Below are 24110 nucleotides of genomic sequence, written 5' to 3'. Positions count from 1 at the left end.
GGTCAAGGCCTATGGCTGTTGATCTTGCTCTGAGGCTGTAACTTCGACAGTCCGGTGAGAGAAGCGAAGAAGGTAGACTCCAGCCTATCTGGTCGAGAGGCATAGCTGTCGTCTGTTTAAATCGCCTCCTTTCCCCAGATTTCCTTGAATTCTGCTAAAGTCTTCGCTTGTGTGTGATTCCCTGCCTACTTCTCTTCCTCCTGAAGGCAAGTCTCAGACTCAAACCTGAGGTAAGCCCAGAGCTGTGTCCTCCTTGGAATCACGGGCCTCGCAAACAGAGGTTAGGGGGACAAAACAGGCATTATCGCGAGTTAGGAGACCTGAGTTCCTTCCTGTCAGGAGTCACGAGCTATGTGGCTCCTAACAAGTCCAGGTCCTCTTTTCATTCCATCTTTAAGGTCCTGAGGTTGCCTTTCGGTCAGTTCAGGTTCCGCTGGAAAGGCCAAGCCGCTTCGGCAAGTGCTATTTAATCTTCAAGCCAAGATGTGGTTCACCGTTTAGGAATGCCCCCTCCTTAATATTGATCCGCTTGGTTGCTGCTGGAAAGGGTGGAGGAGGTTCTGACAGCTAGACCATCTGTGATGTACCTGTGTAGATGACGTTCTCCCTCTCTTAGCTACGTTTTATTTTTTCTTAGTGAGAACTCGGAGACCATGTCTGCAGAATTCTTTTCATCTACAAGAGAGGAGGGAAGCCCTGGCTCAGGACCTAGTTTTAGGTCCAATCAGAGGAAGATATTAAACCTGCTCCTGGAGAGAGATACTTCCTTTTCCATCAGTTCAGATCTCCCTAGAACCCCAGTGGAGAAGAAACTTTTTGGTGATTCTGCAAACCTAAGCATTTTGTCTGGGTAAATCCACTTTTTCTTTTCACACCATATCTCCTTTGCTCTTCTAAACAGTTTTTGGGTTTTTAAAAATTATCCTGGCTCAGAGATCAGGGTTTAAGTCTTAGTTCTGCCCTTGACTAGCCATGTGACCGTTTTGAGTCTCAGGCTTCTTTTCTGTGACATAATATCTTACTAGGATCTTGTGAGAATCAAATGATGTGATGTCTGGGAAAAGTCTTTGAAAACTTTATTGCATTATATGAGTTTCCACTTATTAGTACTACTGTTAATGTTACTGTTACTGTACTTCAAATTCTGGTCATGCTATGCCCTCATGCGTCAGCTAATCAACAAAGTTGGAGAATCACAAATCAGAGAAGTACTGGAGACTCCAAGGAGAAATCAAATCTGTGTTGTTATGTTGCTCAGGGCAAAAGATGTGTGGTCAAGACCCACCTCAGCCAATTTTTAAAAACTCCCTTGTCTCAATATGTTGGTGAGGAGAAAATGAGGTACAGATTATTAGAGTAGAGAAAAGGTGGGAGATTTTTCTCAGCCTAATCTGAAATACTTCCAAAAAACAATTAGCTTTATTTGGACACTGCTCAGATTATGTGATAGTCATTGAGGGGTGTTTCAAATGAAGAAGATAATGTGATCTTTGCCTTTTAAGGATATTACAACCTAATGGGAATCTTGATGTATTATTATGTCTCAACAGAGAAACCCCAAAACGTTGCCTTAATCTTTCGAATCTTAGCAGCGGGGAGATGTCTGCCACTCAGTTTACCACTTCTTCAGACCTTGATGAAACTGGTAGGGAAAAGGGAGGTAAAAGCCTCAAGGGAAGGAATAACTGTTAGGGGTGAGGACAGAGTAGTAGGATAGAGATGGAAGGTGGTAAAAGTAAATAGAGAACCTTGAAGATGGAATTCTTTGAGTACCTAGAGGATTTTTGAGGAGAATGATTCAGCCAATGGGAAGAGAATTGACCCCAATAGGAGTCACTTTGCATTGAGAAAGTTAGACAAGAAGGAATATTTTGTTGACTGATTGTGGGAATGAAAGTGGTAGTTAAAGATGAAAAGTTTTATGCCCTAGTCTAATCTCAGCAGAGGCAAAGAAACCAACATAAAGAAATACTTTGTCAACTAATTCTTATGTGTTTTTATAGGGTGTGTACCCCAAAGGAATGTGTTTTACTAGTCAACCATTTTAGTATTTGTTCTGATTTCGCATTTCCTGAGTGATAAGCTTTCCTTTCTACTCATGGAAAAAATCTCTGTAGTTTAGCATAATGCACTGCTAATCAGAATTTTTTCTTTCCGTGACACATGTAAATTCTTAAGTTTCCATGAACTTGTACCTTATACCATAGTACCTTGTACCATGAAACTGGTACCTATCAAGAGCCTTTGTGTTCACAAGGCCAGCTTTTGAAATTAATATGGCTCACTGGTAATGAAGAAAATGAGAAGGAAAGACAAAATGCATGGACAAGAATAACTCTTCACATCTGATTGCAGGTCACTTGGATTCTACAGGACCTGAGGAAATACAGTTAGCTGGGATGTAAGTTCTTTTGCTAAATGAACCCCATGCTAAAGCCTTTTCAACACTGGCCTGGGGATTTTATCCTATGCAGACTCTGTAGAGTAGAGAATGTTTCACTTTAGATGTAAGTGGGCTTGGGGGCCTAGATTCTTCCCTTGAAATGTTTTTAAGTTTCCAAGATCTAAATTGTGTTGTGAAAATGAAGGCTATTCATTTTAACCATCACATACAATCAGTATTGTCTTTAGAATGGAGGAGAATGGTATACTGCACTTAGATGGAGTATATATATCTTAGTGGTTGAAAGTGTAGAGTGCAGGCTCTGGAATCAGAGTGTCTGGATTCCAGTGGCTTACTACTACTTCACCAGCTGACTCTGACAAGTTTCTTAATTTCAAGGGACCTCAGTTTCTTTATTTGTAATAAAGAAATAATAATAATGGAGATAATAATAGCACTTTACATAAATGGCTGCTGTGAGGATTAAATGAAAATGTGTACCTAATGCATACCATACATTTTATAATGTTTATTATTATTACTGTTGAAGATTCTTTGTTGGAGATCTTTTTTTAAAAATTAATCTATTAATTAATTAACTTTTGGCTGCATTGGGTCTTCGTTGCTGCGCGCGGGCTTTCTCTAGTTGCGGCGAGCGGGGGCTACTCTTCATTGTGGTGCATGAGCTTCTCATTGCGGTGGCTTCTCTTGCTGTGGAGCACGGGCTCTAGGCACATGGGCTTCAGTAGCTGTGGCATGCGGGCTCAGTAGTTGTGGCTTGTGGGCTCTAGAGTGCAGGTTCAGTAGTTGTGGCACACAGGCTTTGTCGTTCCGCAGCATGTGGGATCTTCCCAGACCAGGGATTGAACCCATGTCCCCTGAATTGGCAGGCGGATTCTTAACCATTGAGCCACCAGGGAAGTCCCGTGTTGGAGATCTTAAAATGTTCAATCAGAGTACTCAGGACTGAAAAGTAATTTTAATTCAACTTCTTAAATTTATCATAAATTTTCCATTTGACTGTTTTAATCTTTTTATAGTATTATTCTTCGATGTTTAGATGAATTAGGTGCCACTTTCATGCACTAGGGAAGGCTTTCCATGAGTATTTTTAATCAATACATGTGAAAATTTTACTTTATATTGCCTGTATTTTCTTTGAATTGTTTATATGTCCTAACCCAGGTAAACTAGATAAAATCTGGAAAGGGAGGATAGAAATTTATAAAAAAATAAATATTAACTCCCAATAGTCAATGCTGAAAAATTAGTAAATTGTGTCTGCATAAGATGTAGGACAAACTCATCATCTTTGATGCATATCTATATATATGGTTATGCCAGTGAAATGAGGTCCTTATCCCCAGGATGTCACTCAATGTCTTGATATTTACCACAGAGAACACCCTACATATTGTTATTGGAAAAGACATATCAACTAGGTACAGGTCTCCTAGAATGGAAGAAAGGAAAAGTGGGATGTCCCAAGCCACTGAAGAATAACCAAATCCTATTTGGGGTTTAACTGACTGGCAGTTTTTTTTATCTACAGGAATTATCACCAACACCTTGTAAAATGCAGCCCAGTGAGTAACTCATCTTTCTTGGGTCTGAGTTTGTTTGTCAGGTGGGAAGCAGAGGGCTTCCAGCTTACCTGTGGCTTGAGGATGCTGGATGTTCTCAGAAAACAATCTCTTGTAGGCACAGCTGTTTTGTAGCACTCCGAATGCTTTGGACCATGGCCACAGGAAGAAAGATGCAATATGTAGCTCATCCGCAAATAAAGAGAATGTGAGTGTTTTAATGGAAACCTAGATCCATTAGCAGTTTTCTTCCTTTGAGTGGAACAACTAACTCATCAGTATCATTATGAGACCTAGAGCTGTTTGTGCCTCAGTATGCTAGACAAGCAAATTGCATCACTGTGGAAAAAAAATTCTTTATGGTTTGTTTTGTTTTTACCCTTTAAGGTTTGATCCTAGCTCCAAGTCTTCCACAGCAGTTCATCATTATTACTCATGTTCAGTTGATTGCAGTGTAAGGAATTTAGGACTTTTTTTCTTTTTTAAACAGATAGGGATAACTTACATAACTTGTTCACATATTCTTTGCATGGCTTCATATACAAGTCTAGGTTTCTTAATTTCTTCTTATTTCCCCCTTAGCCCAGCTTCTTAGCCCCTATTCTGAGGAAGTCATTGTCCTTTTTCCTCTGAGTCTCAGACCATCCTTCAGTTCCAAGTTGAAACTGGCCTCTCCAAAGCTACCTAATCGCTAAGATAATTCTCTAACTAATCCCTCAACTAATCCCATTTTCTAGCCATCTTTTTTCTTTTCCCTGCCTCCCATCCTTTCCGCCAGGTCAGTATCTATAAAAGATAGCTGCTGTTCTTCTTTGCTCACATTGCCTAAGTTATGCCCATGTTTTTGGCTGTTCTAATCAACTTTTTCTTGAATTACAGTGCTTCTAATCTCCCTTTATAATCACTTTAAAAAAATCTCATCATTCCTTCCTCTGTCAGGCTCCCTTTTTCCTCCCTTCATTTGGCTTGTGATCATAAAATTAGTACGCTCCAGAGAAGATCTACACACCATAACAAATCCAAACCATAATTTGTATTTTCAGGGTACGTGGTCAACCTTGGTTACATATACTGTGTTTTGTAAGGATTATTCATGGCTTCATCAGATGAAATGTTTTTGGCAGGGTCTGCTGACATTTCTCTTCCTCCAGCCAATGTAGTTTTTCTTATGCAGGAAAACAGCACTTCAAAGCCCTTGGAGTGGTGGGTACCCAGGAACCTGAGGTCTCCTCTTTTTCTGCTGGTGAGTCACTGGACATCTTCCTCAAGAGTCAACTGAGGTATTGTGGGGTAGAGGATGATAGATCTGGATTTATGCCCCTTTGAATTTTTCAAAGCTGACTTGGGTGAGAAAAGAGGTTGGAGAAGTAACCTTTGAGCAGGGAAAGGGAGGAGATATCCTCTGATCTTTTTATTCATTTAAATTTAAGGAGAAGAAAAAATTCTTAGGCCTTTTAAAAAATTTCCCCTTTATTCTTTAAGTGTTTCCACCCCCCCTTCCCTGATTTTAAAAGTACTATGTGCCCATTGTGAAAATGGTATAAAAATAAACTACAGTGAGATATCATCTCACACCGGTCAGAATGGCCATCATCAAAAAATCTACAAACAATAAATGCTGGAGAGGGTGTGGAGAAAAGGGAACACTCTTTCACAGATAGTGGGAATGTAAATTGATACAGCCACTATGGAGAACAGTATGGAAGTTCCTTAGAAAACTACAAATAGAACTACCATACGACCCAGCAATCCCACTGCTGGGCATATACCCTGAGAAAACCATAATTCAAAAAGAGTCATGTACCAAAATGTTCATTGCAGCTCTATTTACAATAGCCAGGACATGGAAGCAACCTAAGTGTCCATCAACAGATGAATGGATAAAGAAGATGTGGCACATATATACAATGGAATATTACTCAGCCATAAAAAGAAACGAAATTGAGTTATTTGTAGTGAGGTGGATGGACCTAGAGCCTGTCATACAGAGTGAAGTAAGTCAGAAGGAGAAAAACCAATACCATATGCTAACACATATATATGGAATCTAAGAAAAAAAAAAAAAGGTCATGAAGTACCTAGGGGTAAGACGGGAATAAAGACACAGACCTACTAGAGAATGGACTTGAGGATATGGGGAGGAGGAAGGGTAAGCTGGGACAAAGTGAGAGAGTGACATGGACATATATACACTACCAAATGTAAAATAGATAGCTAGTGGGAAGCAGCGACATAGCACAGGGAGATCAGTTCGGTGCTTTGTGACCACCTAGAGGGGTGGGATAGGGAGGGTGGGAGGGAGGGAGATGCCGCAAGAGGGAAGAGATATGGGAACATATGTATATGTATAACTGATTCACTTTGTTATAAAGCAGAAACTAACACACCATTGTAAAGCAATTATACTCCAATAAAGATGTTAAAAAATAAATAAATAAATAAAGGAAAATATAAAAAAGAAAACAGCTACCTCATAGAGAAAAACCACTATTAACATTTTACCTCATTTCTTTCAATCTTTTAACCATGTGTACAGTTTTACAAAGTTGAGGTCTTATCATATATATAACTTCATATCCTGTTATTTTAAGTTAATATTAAAACTCTTAGTAAACATTACTTTTTAAGGGATGCTTTTATTCTAACACCTATGTACAATACTTCCCGATTGTTGGACACTTAGGAGTATCCACATTTTGCTTTTACAAATAATGCTATCATGTAAGTTCTTGAACACAAATTTTTGCCTATGTTAAAAATTTTTTTATTTAGGATTAGTACCAAGACACATAATTACTGGATTAAAGGGTTTAAATATTTTTTAAGATTTTTGATACATATTGCCAAATTCCTTTCCAAAAAAAGTTCTAAGAATTTACGTTTTCAGGAGCAATCCATGGCTTATTTGGATAATTTGTTATCACTTTAAAAAAATTGCTAATTAGATGGGTAAAATGTTTTATTTTATGTTAAAAATAATTAGTAATGATTTCATGTGACTATTAGCCGTGTATATTTTCTCTAGTGAATGATTGTGTACTTGTTCATTTTGCTACTGGAGTCTTAAGTTACCCAGGCACTCACTTGTTGTGATTTTTTTCTTCTTTTTTAAATTGAAGTACAGTTGATTTACAAGGTTGTGTTAGTTTCAGGTGTACAGCATCACTTGTTTTTAATAGACTATGGACTTAAGATACTCCAGAGATTTGGATTCTAATCTCAACACTTTGGGAAAGCCATTTTAACATATCCCATGCTAAGTAGATAAAGCTGATCATGTTTCAGATTTTTGATTCCTTGGAGTAGGGGAAGACTTGGAGCATGGTAAATTACTACATAATCTTCTGTATATGTGTGTGTGATTTTTTTTAATGTAGTAAAATATACATAACATTTACCATCTAAACCATATTTTTGTGTACAACCCAGTGGCATTAAGTACGTTCACAATGTTGTACAACTATCAGCACTATCCATTTCAGAATTTTTTCATCCTTCAAAACAGAAGCTGTCTACCCATTAAATAATAACTGCGCTTTTCTCCCTCTGGTAACCTCTAGTCTCTTTTCTTCTGTGAATTTGACTACTCTAGGTACTTCATGTAAGTAGAATCATATAATATTTGTCCTTTTGTTTCTGGCTTATCTCACTTAGCATAATGTCTTCAAGGTTCATCCGTATTGTAGCATGCATCAGAATTTCATTCCTTTTTATGGCTGGATAATATTCCATCATATGAATATACTGCATTTTGTTTATCCATTAATCTGTTGATGGACATTTGAGTTGTTTACACCTTTTGGCTATTGTGAATAATGCTGCTGTGAACATTCGTATAAAAATATCTTCAAACCCCTGCTTTCATTCTTTGGAGTATATACCAAGAAATGGAATTACTGGTCATATACGGTAATTCTATGTTTGATTTTTTTGGGGAACCACCATACCGTTATCCATAGCGACTGCACCATTTGACATTTCCCACAGCAATGTACAAGGGTTCCAATTTCTCCATATCCTTGCCAACACTTGTTATTTTCTGGGGTTTTTTGTTTGTTTGTTTGTTTAATAGTAGCTATCCTAATGGGTACAAAGTAGTATCTCATTGTGGTTTTGATTTGCATTTCCCTGATGACTAGTTATGTTGTGTATCTTTTCATGTGCTGATTGGTCATTTGTATATCTGTGGAGAAATGTCTATTCAAGTCCTGTTTGCTTCTGTTGTTATTGTTGCTATTGTTGTTGAGTTGTGGGAGTTCTTTATATATTCTGAATTTAATCCCTTATCAGATACGTGATTTGCAAATATTTTATCCTATGGGTTGCCTTTTCACTTTTTTGATAGTATTCATGTGATTTGCAAATATTTTATCCTATGGGTTGCCTTTTCACTTTTTTGATAGTATTCTTCAATGCACAAAATTTTTAATTTTGATGAAATCCAGTTTATCTATTTTTTCTTTTGTTGCTTGTGGTTTTGTGTAATATCCAAGAAATCATTGCCAAATCCAAGGTTGTAAAGCTTTCCTCCTATTTTCTTCTAAGAGTTTTATAGTTTTAGCTCTTACATTTAGGTCTTTGATTCATTTTGAGTTAATATCTGTATATGGTGTAAGGTAAGGGTCCTGGATAGTTTTTAATATTGTCAATATAATTCATAGGACAATGGAAACTTGGTGGAAAGTGAAATGAAACATCTGGACAGTCCTATTACTACAGTTTCAAAATTAGATAAAAATCCAGAGCTAGGAGAAAACCAGACAGAGGAGATTTCAGATGAATTGATGGAGTTTTCTCTGGAAGATCAAGAAAAGGCCAAGGTAAAGTACTCTCTGATGGTGTTTTTGCATTTTTCAAATTCCTTCATTCTTTTTAATTAATTAAGTTTTTGGCTGCGTTGGGTCTTAGTTGCAGCACGTGGAATCTTTCATTGTGGCGGGTGGGTTTCTTTCTAGTTATGGCACGCGGGCTTCTCTCTAGTTGTGGTGCACAGGCTCCAGACCATGTGGGCTCTGTAGTTGCGGTGCATGGGCTTAATTGCCCTGCGGCATGTGGCATCTTAATTCTCCAACCAGGGATCAAACCTGCGTCCCCTGCATTGGAAGGTGGATTCTTAACCACTGGACCACCAGGGAAGTCCTAAATTCTTTCATCCTTGAATAAATAATATTGTGTATCTAATATGTTGCAGCCACTGTACTATGTGGTAGGTCTGCAGAGATCAAGAAGACATGGTCTCTATACTCTAAGGGCTACCTGACTGATAGGGTATCAGGTCATCATGGGACTCTTATTACTGCTGGGTGAGAAGGTTCGTTAGCAGTTTGAGTAGATCACCATCAATGTAATCTTGTGTAAGTGATGCCTCCAGAATAATAGTAATAGATGGGATATACTTAGCATGATTTTTTAGGTATTTTACAATATATATTTTTGTCTTTTATCCTCCCCATATCATTGAGAGGAATATCTGAAGCCTGTAGCTTATTGGCGATGTACTGAAATATCAAAGATAGTTTCTGAGGCAGTTAGATTTTCTGAATCAACTTCATTTATTTGAAACAAATATGTGTAGGGGTGTTTTTTGTTTTTTGTTTTGGCCTTGCCTTGTGGTGTGGGGGATCTTCCCCAACCAGGGATTGAACCTGCACCCCCTGCATTGGAAACATGAAGTCTTAACCACTGGACTGCCAGGGAAGTCCAGAGGGTGTGTTTTTTAAACTTATTCATTTTACAAGGTAATATGATATAGCTGAGTTAGAACCCTTGGATTCTGGTCCTCATTCTCTTATGTAGTGTTTGACCATGAACAAGACACTTAACCACTCTAAGGCTCAGTTTCTCAAATATAAAATGGAGAGCATAATGATAATAAACACTTCCACAAGAGAATCATTGTTAATATGATAAAGTATTAAAAGCAGTTTGTAATAATATACCTACTTTATTATTGTTAATAAAAACTAGTATAGGCTGTTAACAATATTCAATAAGTATTTATTAGGAGGCTGGTATGCACCAGGTGCTGTGCTAGAACTAAGAACAGAGTCATGATTAAGATGGACAAGATTCCTAATTTTCATGTAGTTCCTATTTGTATTTTTTCTAGTCAAGAAGATAGATAATGCAAGTAAGTCAATAAACAAGGTAATGATTGTCAAAAGTGCTGTGAATGGCAGAGTGATAGGAAAAAGGGACCTAGGAGTTTGGGATGGTACTACTTTTAACTTCAATCTGAGTAACTGGAGAAATGGTGACACTGTAATGAATTTGAAAAGAAACATGAATTCAAAGGGAATAAGATGTGTTCAGTTTTGGACATTTCAGTTAGAGGCAGTAACAGGAAGCTTAAATGGAAATACTGAATGAGGAATTGGAACCATCAGAGCTGGAAATGTATGTTTCAGAACCATCTGCATAGAGGAGAAAATGAAGGCTAGCGACTCCAAGTTTAAAAGCAGAGAGAAAGTTTGTGAAGAAGGAGTAATAGCCACTGAAGAGTCTAATAATGAGGTAGATACATAACAGGAATAACATCATTCAAGGATCAGAAAGGAGAGATCTAGGGCACAGAGGTGTCAATTTTATTTTCATCACCCCACACAGAAATTCTTTGTAGAGTTGTATAGTTTTAACTCTTAAATTTCGGTCTTGTTCCATTTTGAATTAAGTTTTGCTTATGGTGTAAGGTAAGGGTCCAATTTCATTCTCTTGCATGTGAATATCCAGTTTTCCCTGCCCTGTTTGTTGAAAAGCCTGTCTTTTCCTCATTGAAAGGTCTTGGCACCACTGTCAAAAATCATTTGACTGTGTATGTGATGGTTTATTTCTGGACTCCCTATTCTATTCCGTTGGTCTAGGTGTATCTTTACAGAACCATAGTTCCAATTACTGTAGCTTTGTAATAAGTCATTTTATATATTTTCTTATTTCACAAAGTATATTTGAATATATTCTCCTTGAAAGAAAATTAGGGTTAATTAGCCTTGGGTATTACGTTTTTCTGACCACCATTCCCAATCCTGATTGAAGGATGACTTTGAGATTACTTGGGGTTAGAGGGAAAAGTCAAGAGCATGGGAGTCAATAGAGCATATTGGTCTAAAAAGTATGGACCCTAGAGCCAGACTGCCTGGGTTCATAGCTTGACTCTGCCACTTTTACCTGTATGGGTGAGTCATATGATCTTGCTATGCCTCAATTTCTTTTTAATTAATTAATTTGTTTGTTTGTTTGTGGCTGTGTTGGGTCTTCGTGCCTGTGCGCAAGCTTTCTCTAGTTGTGGCGAGCGGGGACTACTCTTTGTTGCGTGCTCGGGCTTCTCATTGTGTGGCTTCTCTTGTTGCAGAGCATGGACTCTAGGTGTTCTTCCTATGTTTTCCTCTAAGAGTTTTATAGTGTCCAGTCTTACATTTAGGTCTCTAATCCATTTTGAGTTTATTTTTGTGTATGGTGTTAGGGAGTGTTCTAATTTCATTCTTTTACATGTAGCTGTCCAGTTTTCCCAGCACCACTTATTGAAGAGACTGTCTTTTCTCCACTGTATATTCTTGCCTCCTTTATCAAAGATAAGGTGACCATATGTGTGTGGGTTTATCTCTGGGCTTTCTGTCCTGTTCCATTGATCTATATTTCTGTTTTTGTGCCAGTATCATACTGTCTTGGTTACTTTGTAGTGTAGTCTGAAGTCAGGGAGCCTGATTCCTCCAGCTCTGTTTTTCTTTCTCAAGATTGCTTTAGCTATTTGGGGTCTTTTGTGTTTCCATACAAATTGGGAAATTTTTTGTTCTAGTTCTGTGAAAAATGCCACTCGTAGTTTGATAGGGATCGCATTGAATCTGTAGCTTGCTTTGGGTAGTATAGTCATTTTCACAATGTTGATTCTTCCAATCCAAGAACATGGTATATCTCTCCATCTGTTTGTATCATCTTTAATTTCTTTCATCAGTGTCTTATAATTTTCTGCATACAGGTCTTTTGTCTCCTTAGGTAGGTTTATTCCTAGATATTTTATTCTTTTTGTTGCAGTGGTAAATGGGAGTGTTTTCTTAATTTCACTTTCAGATTTTTCATCATTAGTGTATAGGAATGCCAGAGATTTCTGTGCATTAATTTTGTATCCTGCTACTTTACCAAGTTCATTGATTAGCTCTAGTAGTTTTCTGGTAGCATCTTTAGGATTCTCTCTGTATAGTATCATGTCCTCTGCAAACAGTGACAGCTTTACTTCTTCTTTTCCGATTTGGATTCTTTTTATTTCTTTTTCTTCTCTGATTGCTGTGGCTAAAACTTCCAGAACTATGTTGAGTAATAGTGGTGAGAGTTGGCAACCTTGTCTTCTTCCTGATCTTAGTGGAAATGATTTCAGTTTTTCACCATTGAGGACAATGTTGGTTGTGGGTTTGTCATATAAGGCCTTTATTATGTTGAGGAAATTTCCCTCTATGCCTACTTTCTGGAGGGTTTTTATCATAAATGGATGTTGAATTTTGTCGAAAGCTTTCTCTGCATCTGTTGAGATGATCATATGTTTTTTCTCCTTCAATTTGGCAGCAGGATTCTTAACCACTGGGCCACCAGGGAAGTCCCTGAGCTTTTCTTTGTGAGAAGTTTTGTTTTGTCGTCGTTGTTTTTAATTATTTTATTTTATTTTTTGGCTGCGCCGCATGGCATGCGAGATCTTAGTTCCCTGACCAGGGATTGAACCCATGCCACCTGCACTGGAAACGTGGAGTCTTAACTACTGGACCTCCAGGGAAGTCCCTGTGAGAAATTTTAAAATTACTAATTTAATCTCTTTATTTTTTGCAGGTCTAGTCAGATTTTCTGTTTTTTTTCTTGACAATAGTTTTTGCCTTTTTAGGAATTTTCCTGTTTAATCTAAGTTTTCTCATTCATTAGAATATAATTGTTCATAGTATACCATTATGATTTTTAAAAATTAATTAATTAATTAATTTATTTTGGCTGAGCCAGGTCTTAGTTGAGGCATGTGGGATCTTTCAGTTGCGGCATGCGGGCTCGTAGTTGCAGCATGCATGTAGGATCTAGTTCCCCAACCAGGGATCAAACCTGGGTGCCCTGCATTGGGAGCACAGAGTCTTACCTACTGGACCACCAGGGAAGTCCCCATTATGATGTTTTAAAAACTCTGTATGATTGGTTGTAATGTCCTCTCTTTCATTTGTGATTTTTGTAATTTGAGTCTTTTCTCTTTTTTTCCTGGTCAGTCTAGCTAAAGGTTTATCAATTTTGTTGATTTTTTTCAAAGAAACAACTTTTGGTTCTGTTGTTTTTCTCCATTGTTTTTCTATTTTCTACTTCACTGAGTTTTGCTCTAACCTGTCTTATTTCCTTCCTTCTGCTTGCTTTGGATTTAGTTTCTTCTTTAGTGGAGGTTAGGTCATTGACTTGAATTCTTCCTTCTTTTTTATTATAGATATTTACAGCTATAAATTTCATCTAAGCACTGGTTTAGTTGCATTTTTACCTAAGTTTTTGTATGTTATATCTTCATTCTCATTCATCGCAAAGTATTTTCTGATTTCCCTTGTGATCTTTTTTGACCCACTAGTTATTTAGGAGTGTGTTAATTTCTACACATTTGTGAGTTTTCCAGATTTTTTTCTATTATAAATTTCTAACTATTCCATTGTGATCAGAGAACATACTTTGTATCACTTCAATCCTTTAAAATTTATTGAGGCTTGTTTTATGTCCCAGTATATAGTCTATCCTGGAGAATGTTCCATGTGTATTTGAGAAGAATGTATATTCTACTGTTTGTTGGGTACAGTATTCTATAGATGTCTGTTAGATCTATTTGGTTTATAGTATTGCTTCAGTTTTTGAGCTTTCTAAAAATGGAACCATACTAAATGCGGCCATCACTGGCCTTGCTATTCTCACCACGGCATTTGTTGTTCCTTCAGCCTGAAACACTCTTCCCCTGGGAAAACATGATTTTCTCCCTCATTTTGGTCTCTTATCTCCACATATGTCACCTTAACAGAAAGGCCTTTCCCGACAAACTTCTAACCCCAATATTTTTCCTGTCTTTTATCCTTCTTTATTTTTTACTTACAGCACTTTTCATTACATGAAAGTACAGAGTATATTTATTTGTTTGTCTCTTCCACTCTCTGATTCACTGCTGTGTCACCTGGTATGTACTTAAAAATTGTCAAACAGGTATGTGAATGTGGAAGTCTGGAAGTAAGAGCAGAAGTCTTGAGAGAAAAATTTGAGAGTCATCAGCATGGAGGGAAAGTTTAAATTCATGGGTAGAAAAAAGTCACCTATGGCAAGAGTGAGGAGATTGAAAAAGGGCCAGGTCCTAGCCCTGAATCCAACATCTGTTAGAGGTTTGGTAGGTGAGGAAGCTTGACAAAGAAGACTGAGAAGGAGCAACAGAGAGGTAGAAGCATCACAGTTCTTTTAGTAAACAGTTGTCTATACTAGGACTAAACTAAGAAACTAGGCTGTGCCATTGAAGCTAAATAAGGGATTAGCCAAGTCAGTGGAAGGCACTGTGAAATTCAGGATGATACATGGCTAAGGAAGTGAGCGTCTGATATGACAACAAGAAGATTGTTGATAACCTTGACAAGAGCAGTAGAGCGGTACAGACAGAAGCCAAGACTATGTGTGCTGAAGAGCATATAAGCCATGAGGAAATGATGATGCCTCCTCAGTTTACAAAGTAATAATTGTCTAATTTAACATTTAAATAAAATCTGCAAGTAGAATTGAACTTTTCTCCTTTCTGGCCTTTGCAATGCTTTAAAACTCCCAGATTTGGAAAGTGTTCATTGATTCCTTAAACAATGAAAGCCATTAGTTGGTAGATCTAAGACAGCTGGTCCTGGGATCTCCCCTCACCAGCTTCTGGTAACTGGGAAACTTCTAACTGGCTAGACAAATCTAAAGTATCATTATCATCATTTCTCTATGACCTAGCACTTATACTCCTTGCAATAAGTTGCCATTTGTTTTTATATAAATGTATTGGAAAGTATCTGTCAAAACAGTAGTGGCTGTTTCTGTTTGTTAAAGTAGTTTTTTGCTATCGTTTATTTCTGGCTTCTTGTCCTTGGACAATATGAAACCCAAAGAGATGTTTATCACCTTCGTTATCACCATCATAATAGCTACCAAAAACCTAAAGCTTCAGTGCAACAGAATAGATATTCGAGAAACAGACTCATGCATATATGGTCAATTGATAATAAACCAAGACACAAAAGCAATTAAATGGAGAAAGCATAGTCTTTTCAACAAGTTGTGCTGGAGCAATTGAAAATCCATCTGAAAAACAAAAACAAAAACTTCAATCTATACTTCACACCATATATAGAAATTAGCACAAAATGGATCATGGGCCTAAATATAAAACCTAAAACTGTAAAACAACTGAAGGAAAAAAACAGGAGGAAAATGTTTGTGACCTTGTGTTAGGCAAAGATTTCTTAGATGTAATACTAATACATGGATACATTTCACTTAGTAGATAATTAATTCAAACTCTTTAAAATGAGCCCTTAGCTTAATAATTACAGTGTGTTCTAGAGAGGCTCTTTTGGTTAAAAGAAACAAAGATTGCACTAAGGCCAGCAAATTTGAAATTCTGATCTGGCTTCCTCCTGCATTCTTCTCAGGGCAAAACTAAAGTTATATGAAGGGAAGTCTGTCATGGAGGCTGGGTAGCCTACTCCTCAGTTCTTCACCACATTTCCTCTACCACCATACCTTTGGTTCATCCATCCATTCATTGGCGTCATGGCCTTTGACTATATCTCTTGGCTTCTTCCTTTTAATAAAGCTTTGGCTTCTGCTGCTGCCTAATTATTTTGATATTTTCCAAGTTAGACTCTCAGAGAGGGAACCTGATTGGCCCAGGTTATGTTTACATATTCTTGACCACTAAATAGGAGTGTTCAGTCAGCAATATGGTCCAGTCACCAGTGGCTTGGAGTAGGGTTGTGGAGACATAGGGAGATGACTGGCAGGGGTCCAAAGGAAAAGGTAGGTATAGAATGTTGGTATATCAAATGTGAACTGTACCTTCAACTGGTACCATGAACAATGGGGTTTTCCTTAGGACCATGGGTGTGACAAACACTGTAGTGTAGATATAGTTATTGTAAAGTAAAATACTGGTGTTCATGTTTTCTTCTCCTAGAAACCATTTATTATCAAATATGTGTTCTAATTTTGGCTCTCTTATCTCTTATTTAGGAGGTCTAGCATCCTCCTAAATCAATCCATGGCAGTTAGTGAGGTGAGTGTATAAAGAAGGAAACAGAGGATAAGAATCTTGGATTAGTTGAAACTTGCCATCAGAGGTCTTTTAATATATCCCCCTGCCTCTGGGTATATAACACATATATCATGCCTTCGGAAGAGACAATTAGTCCATCCTCCTGTATTAAGTCTATTCCTGGGCCAGCAACTCCCAAGACTAGTTTTTCGTGGTATTTAATCTACTTTTTTCCTGATGGGCTTCATAGTATCAATCCTATAATGGTCATCCTGATATTAGATTCTAGTGTTTTCTTTTCCCTTGCATGCTGCTTATTTTGCTATATTTCTTCCCCATTCATTCCCTTTAAGAAGGCTGAATGACATTTTTTCTCTCTCACTCCACAGATTGAAAATATTTAAAAAAAAATTTTTTTTTCCCAGAAAGTTCCAAAAAGTAAGCTTGAATTTGCCCACACAGGAAACTATTTACATAACATTTACATTGTATTAGGTATTAGGTATAGGTATAGATATTAGCTGTATTATAATCTAGAGATGATTTAAAATATACAGGAAGGACTTCCCTGGCGGTTCAGTGGTTAAGACTCCACACTTCCACTGCAGGGGGCATGGGTTCGATCCCTGGTTAGGAAACTAAGATCCCACATGCCGTGCAGCATGGCCAAAAAATAAATAAATAAAATACAGTATACAGGAGGATGTTCATAGATTATATACAGATACTACATGGTTTTAAGTAAGGGACTTGAGCGCTCCTAGATTTTGGTATCTGTAGTAGTCCTGGAACCAGTCTCTCACAGATACCAAGGGACAACTATATACTCTTGCTTCTTAGTACTTTTTCACCCAGGCTAACTTTTTTGGCTTGTCATCTTCAGTTTTGTCGGGGTTCTTAAATCTTGATTGTCAGGGTCTTAGACTTCCTTGGTGGCGCAGTGGTTAAGAATCCGCCTGCAGGGCTTCCCTGGTGGCGCAGTGGTTGAGTCCGCCTGCCAATGTAGGGGACACGGGTTTGTGCCCCGGTCCGGGAAGATCCCACATGCCGTGGAGCGGCTCGGCCCGTGAGCCATGGCTGCTGAGCCTGCGCGTCCGGAGCCTGTGCTCTGCAACGGGAGAGGCCACAACAGTGAGAGGCCCGCATATCACAAAAAAAAAAAAAAAAAAGAATCCGCCTGCCAATGGAAGGGACATGGGTTCGATCCCTGGTCCGGGAAGATCCCACATGCTGCAGAGCAACTAAGCCCGTGTGCCACAGTTACTGATCCTGTGCTCTAAAGCACACGAGCTACAACTACTGAACCCTCGTGCCACAACTACTGAAGCCCGCGCGCCCAAACTACTGAGTTTGCATGCCACTGAAGCCTGCGTACTGAGCCCATGTGCTGCAACTACTGAAGCCCGTGTGCCTAGAGCCTGTGCTCTGCAACAAGAGAAGCCCCTGCAATGAGAAGCCTGCGCAGTGCAACGAAGAGTAGCACACACCACAATTAGAGAAAGCCCGCGTGCAGCAAGAAGACCCAACACAGCTGGAAAAGAAAAATTGTTTTTTGATTGTCAGGGTCTTAGGATCCCATAGAGAAACTATCATATGACTGGAGGAACTAAGCTTGCATTTGCTTTCTTCTACAAGAATTGTTATATATAAGATGGTCAGGTCGAGAATTTGGCTGGATTTAAAACATCTAGGAGAGATGGAACATCATGCAGTCTGAGGAGAAAGATGTTAATGAGGAAGGGAAGACAGGTTGCTTACCTGGGGCATTGTTTCTCAAACTTGAGTGTTCCTAGGAATCACCTGGGCATCTTGTTAGAGTGCAGATTTTAAATTAGCAGGTCTGGGCTGAAGCCTAACATCTGGGATTCTGCATTTCTAACAAGCTCCCAGGAGATGTTCACAATGCTGGCCTGCAGACACACTTTAAGGAGGAAGAACCTTGGGGTTTCATATTTCCAAACAGGCATCTGTGAACAGGAGCTGCCTGTATCGCTCCTCTTCGTTGCCAGACAGTTTGAACAGTCCAGGACTGAAGCAGATGGTAAAATTCAAGGACAACACAATACCAGATAAAGTAAAAAAGAAGTATTGTTCTAGCCACAAAGAGCTCAGGAAGGTAAGAAACTTTTTAAGAAGACAGTCTCTTTAATCTTCTATCTCATTTTCTCCACTTTTCTGGCATGGGGATTGCTTTAGTACATCTTTTGGTCTTCTTCATTACTTTTACCTTTATCTCTTCTTTCCATCTTCCTGTTTTCTTTTCTACATCTGCATCCATATATAAAATATTTAATAATAAATATGTTATATTATAGTATAATTTTGGAAATGATGTCATTGTATTGTCTTCCCAACCCTCTTTTTTAAGATCTGAGAAAGTACAAGGGAACTTTGATTGGTAAGGACATTTATTGTTGTTTTATATGCATTCTGAGAGAAATAGAATCCTAGAGCACACTTGTTTGGTGGAAAGCAAATTCTGAAAAACTTAGCCCTCATCCCCTATCCCTCCTTTAAAAAAATCTCAATACATTTGGCTATTTTATAAAATCAGTGTATGACGTTACAGAAAAATGGAAAATGCAGATAAGCAAAAAGAAGCCATTGTGAAATGCCCATAATCCCACAGGCCAGAGATAATTACTGTTAATACTAGATGTATAGTCTTTCAGACATTTTTTAATGCAAATGTTTTTTCTTTTATTAAAGTGGCATTATAAAGTACATGTTTTCTAACCTATTTAATGATATCATGTCATATTTTCATGTCAATGAAATTTACAATATACTTTTTATTCCTTAATAGTAATCTGTAGTGTGTGGATATGATTTGTTTAATCAAGATCCTGTTATTGATCATTTATTAGAAATTTTTCTCTGTTGTAAACAACCTTACAGCCAAATCTTTGTACATATCTTTATTTTCTTAGTAAAACAAGTGGAATTATTAGATCAAAGAGTATGCATATTTTTAATGTCTCCCTCCACTCCTTCCATCCCATAGTTTTTAAACCTTTAATATGAGGACTGGGGGTGGGGGGAATCTTGTTGTCTTCAGGGTTTAGGTATAAAGAAAATGATCTCCCTCTGTGACATAAATATGACTCAGATGCTGGAGGAAGATTCTAACCAGGGGCCCCTGATTGGTGATTTCTCCAAGGTGAGTTTGGTTACACCAATCCTATATTTCATCCTGTATTTTGGATCTGAATCTTCTCTGCTTGCAGAGGACACTAGGTTTAATTAATTATGCATCTTCACCAAGTACTCACTGATAACCTGAAATTGCTGTAGTGGTAGATCTAGGCCCTAAACCTTTCATGAGAAAGGATTCCTTATTCATTCTGGGAATATCCAGAGCAGTGGGGAAGATAAGAAGAGGCTTTCTTTTTTTTTTAGCTGTACTGTGCAGCATTCAGGATCTTAGTTTCCCAACCAGGGGTCGAACCTGTCCCCCCTGCAGTGGAAGTGCGGAGTCTTAACCACTGGACTGCCAGGGAAGTCCCAAGTATGAGGCTTTCTCTTTTTTTTTTTTTTAATATATTTGAAAATTATGTAAATCATACTTGGTCACTACAGAAAAGATGGAAAATGAAATCTACCCCAAATCTTGTCAGAGTATTATTGCTTTTATTTAATATTTTCTTGGTGTATATTCCTGCAGACTTTTTTCTATGTATTTTCACAAACACACATTCATGTACACAACTACATTTTTTGTTTTTCCATGTTTGTTTTGTGATCTGCTGAGGTTTTTATTCCCTCTCATTTGATGTATCAGGAACATCTTTTCCTGTCAGTAAACAGTTCTGCTTCATCATTTCATCACTTTTAATAGCAGCACAGTACTTCTTTCTTTCTTTTTTGGCTGCCCATAATTTCTTGATAAATCCTTTCTTGTAGGATATTTACTTCTACAATTTTTCCTTATGCACTATACCAACGTGGACATATTTGTAGCTAAATCTAAAACTTTGTACCCATCCGTAATTATTTCCTTAGGATCAGTTCTTAGAAATGAAATTGCTGCATATGCATGTTATAGAGACCATTGATTTCTGAAGACATCTGAGGTTTTAAATGTCATTTGGAAAGGACAATATATGGGTCATGATCTCAAATTTGGGTATAGAGAACTTGCTATTATTTCAGCTCTTGGGTATTTCTAGGTATGTGCACTGCCGACCGTGTCAGGGAGACACCAAGATCTGAAGTACGTCAACCCAGAAACAGTAAGCAGATTTCTGGAGATGGTAACTGGTTACATAAGCTACCATCTGGTCTGTTCTGTCCCTAAAATCCCCACTTCCATTTGTATTTATTTCTGTGTTCACTCATATAGGCTCTTTATTCAACTGAAGCTGTGCTAAAGGACTCTCTTTTATATGCACCTTTGTTTTTAATTAAACATATGATATATAATTGTTATGAAAGAAAGGAAGGAAGGAGGACGGGGAAAGGAAAAAAGTAAAAATCACCCAGTTAGGCTGAACTTACATCCTGGTTTACATGTTGCAATCCCGTTTATGCCTATTAGTGTAGGGTAATTATTAATAGTGTTCTCTTTCACTCTCAAAAGTGTCCCAGTTTGTGCAGTAATTATTTGGTCACTCCACCCATAACCTCACCACCAGAAATAAGCACTAATAATACTTTCCTTATGGCCTTACACATTTTATTCTGGCATAAGTTTTATAAAAATAGGATCGTAATAAACATGTAATTTTGCAATTAGCTTAGTAAGACATTGTAAACATCTTTCTATAGCAATAAAAAGATATCTATATTATCCTTTTAATGGCTATGTAATATTCTGTTATACTGATAATGTCTAATTTATTTAACTAAACCCCTTTTATTGAGTATTTAAGTTATTCATAGTATTTTGATAATATGAAGCAGTGGTGAGATGAATATTATTGTGCCCTATCTTTATGTACTTTTCTGTTTACTTAAGATGTTAGAAAAGAAATTGTTGAAAGTGTAATTGCATTTATTTTCATAAGTATTTACAAAGTGCCCTCCAGAAGGGTTGAACCAATTGACATAACTACATGAAGCTTAAGTTTCCTCTTCTGGATATCACCCCTTTCCTTCCATATCCCTTTCGGGAAACTTGCTTTCTAATTTTACAGCAGAGGGTGGGGAATCATTTCTCATTTCTTCTTGTAAAATCAGGAGCCTAGCTGCTACCTGTGCCCTTACAGAAGTCCTTGGGTATCTTCTCAGAGGCTGACTGCAGCCATGCCTGCCTCCAAATAAGTAGCCTGAGTGTGGTTTTCCCTGATGTCCTGGCAATACCAGCTATTTTGGTTCTCCAAAAAGGCCATATCCTATTTTATCCTCTTATGCGGGGTGGGACTGCATCACTGCCATATTTCAACCATAGGGGGACTTTGGAGGCTGGGCGTACAGTGGAATGCTGTGCAAATCAGGAACTGTGTGACTGACTCTTCTCTCCCTCAGAAGAAGCAGGATATTCAATCATAGTTTCTGTGCAGGTGGCTGCCTTGCTTTTGGGGAAGTTCCAGGGTCTGATAGAGATATTTTATATCATCGATTGCCGCTATCCATATGAGTACCTGGGAGGACACATCCAGGTAAGGTTACATTGAGGACTTAGTAGGTAAGGGGCTGGGGATAGCTCTTTATTGAGAAGTCTGGACAAAGGGTCCTGTGAACTCTACAACCAGGGCAGATATTATATATTTGGAGCACATCAAGGCTCAGTCCTCATTCCTGTTCTAATTCTGTGTACTTTGAGCAATTTACTTTCCCTTTCCCTCTTAGACCAATCTCCCTTTTTTCTATAGGAGCCAAGAGCTCCTACCTGGAAGTAAAAACATTCATCCACGGACTGAGAAGCACTTTTCAAACACTTAATGCTTACAGACATTCCTCACAATGATCCCTACACTTCAGGCAGTTCCATTCTGTAAACATTTATTGAGCACCTACTACATACCAAGCTCCATGCCAGGCCCTGGGGGTAGATACAGGTAGATTGCCTCTCTGAAAGTACTTATAGTCTAGCCTTCCTGAACCAAATATTTCAAGATGGTATTACAGTTATTTCTAAGTGTTGGCCCTGTTCACAGATCCTTAAGGAAATACTTAATTCTTTTACAGGGAGCTTTAAACTTGTACAGTCAAGAAGAACTGTATAACTTCTTTCTGAAGAAACCCATTGTCCCTTTGGATACTCAGAAAAGAATAATCATTGTGTTCCACTGTGAATTCTCCTCAGAGAGGGGTCCCCGCATGTGAGTGTCTACACAGGGTAGGGTGGGTGATGGAAATGGATCTTGATTAGGGACTTACAGCCAGGGAACCTTCCCAGATCAGTTCAGACAGAGACTGAATCAATGAATACTTTCCACTGAAGTTTGAAGAATGTTAGGGAGGTGGAGGAAAGGGGTTTCTACAATTCAAAGGTTGGAAGCAGTGAAGGAAAAAGGATTGGGAATTAGGTACCAATGGAGCAAAGGAGAAAGAGTGGTGCTACTTGGACCTTGTTTTGCAAAAATAGATCTGGAGTTCCTTTTGAGGGTTAGCAAAAGTCTATTCTTCCTCCCCTTCCCCAGTGAATAGCCCATGGAATCCTGAACTTGCTTCTTTCCACCCCACCCATCCCTGGATTTTCTCTAAAGGTACCGCTCTCTGAGACAAGAGGACAGGGCTGTGAACCAGTATCCTGCACTGTACTACCCAGAGCTGTATATCCTCAGAGGGGGCTACAGAGACTTCTTTCCAGAATATATGGTAAAGGATGGGGCACATGGGGCAACGGGGGAGCCCAAACTCGGGAAAGCCTACTTTAGCATGCAGCTCCCAGGTCCTGCAAAGCCTTCTGAGAAGAAACTGCTGCTTCTTCTTAGCCACTACTTGCAGCATCTCTATTATACCTAGTAGGCAGACTGGAGGCATCAAGAGGATCCCTTACTCTGTCCCCTGCCTTTCAGGAGCTGTGCGAACCACAGAGCTACTGCCCTATGCATCACCAGGACCATAAGGCTGAGCTGCTGAGGTGTCGAAACCAGAGCAAAGCATGGGAAGGGGAGCGGCAGCTGCAGGAACAGATTGCCTTGCTGGTGAAGGATGTGAGCCCATGATATCAGATCATCCACTGGCTGCCTAGGACTCACCAAAAGACTCTATTGAAACCCTAAGCAGAAAGAGGCCATCTTCTATGCAGCTAAACCCAAGATGTTAAAAGATGTCAGCAAACCAACAGGCTGCCAAACTACTGAAATCCCAGGCCTGGGGACTGGTTAGGTGTCAGTAGAGCTCCTTGCTGGTGGGAAGCCCTGGAGCTGGCTCTGTAAGGCTGGAGCCTTGGGTTGCATAGAGATTTGTGTTGCTTCAGGGAGCTGTTGGATTCCTCTTCCTAACTGCTTGAGTCTCCTCAGAGGTCAGCCACATCTTTTTCCCTGTGGGCTTCTGGCTATGTGAGAGAGAGTTGCCCATATTCTTTCTCTATATTTTCCTTCTTTGTTTCCCTCTCTCACCTTTTTTTAAAATGGGAAAATAAACTTTGAAGAATGAGAAATGCGACTGTGAGCCCAGTCTGTTCCTAGAAGATGTGTATAAGGAAGTAATCACCACATTAAACTCCTTCGGACAAAGATGTAGCCATCTCTATTTATAGCTGAGGCCTAGGTGCTTTTCTCCAGACCATGGTTCTCAAAGTTTGGGCCCTGGTCCATCAGCATCATCTGAACTTGCTTGAAATGCAAATTTTCACAGCCCACTCCAGACCTACTAAATCAGAACATCTGAGGTTAGGGCCCAGAAATCTGGGTTTTAAAAATCTCCTTTTCAGGTGATTCTGATACATGAAAGGCTTGAGAACCACAGCTCTGGAATTAAGGAAAACCTTTTAAAT

General features: G+C 38.6%; 1 protein-coding gene across 3 annotated transcripts; it reads left to right on the top strand.

The window, feature by feature from the left end:
* The first annotated feature begins 27 nt into the window (after positions 1–27).
* CDC25C (cell division cycle 25C) lies at positions 28–24110 on the top strand. Of its 3 annotated transcripts, XM_029218568.1 has the most exons (14): positions 28–230; positions 642–850; positions 1551–1645; positions 2356–2401; positions 3936–3969; positions 4085–4174; positions 8628–8786; positions 18189–18341; positions 19284–19385; positions 20395–20457; positions 21727–21825; positions 22355–22488; positions 22876–22987; positions 23188–24110. In XM_029218568.1, exons 2-14 carry the CDS (start codon positions 654–656, stop codon positions 23335–23337), a joined length of 1434 nt encoding a protein of 477 aa, XP_029074401.1. In that variant the 5' UTR covers positions 28–230; positions 642–653; the 3' UTR covers positions 23338–24110. The 3 variants fall into 3 exon arrangements, with proteins under 3 accessions (XP_029074401.1, XP_029074403.1, XP_029074402.1); XM_029218570.1 differs by lacking the exons at positions 28–230; positions 20395–20457 and having other exon boundaries at positions 645–850; positions 23188–23765; XM_029218569.1 differs by lacking the exons at positions 28–230; positions 19284–19385 and having other exon boundaries at positions 654–850; positions 23188–23765.

Source organism: Monodon monoceros, unplaced genomic scaffold, assembly GCF_005190385.1.
Source record: "Monodon monoceros isolate NGI ecotype Baffin Bay Population unplaced genomic scaffold, NGI_Narwhal_1 Super_Scaffold_12, whole genome shotgun sequence".
In the NCBI taxonomy this organism is placed as follows: domain Eukaryota; kingdom Metazoa; phylum Chordata; class Mammalia; order Artiodactyla; family Monodontidae; genus Monodon; species Monodon monoceros.
The sequence above is the reverse complement of the archived record's forward strand: the minus strand, read 5'-3'. Positions and strand labels throughout refer to the sequence as shown.

Bases quoted from the DNA above. Each gene is read 5' to 3' on its own strand.
- CDC25C (XM_029218568.1), top strand. From the start codon at position 654: ATGTCTGCAGAATTCTTTTCATCTACAAGAGAGGAGGGAAGCCCTGGC. The intron at 4,175-8,627 runs GTGAGTGTTTTA...TATAATTCATAG, and splicing joins CATCCGCAAATAAAGAGAAT to GACAATGGAAACTTGGTGGA. The intron at 18,342-19,283 runs GTAAGAAACTTT...TGTTGTCTTCAG, and splicing joins GCCACAAAGAGCTCAGGAAG to GGTTTAGGTATAAAGAAAAT.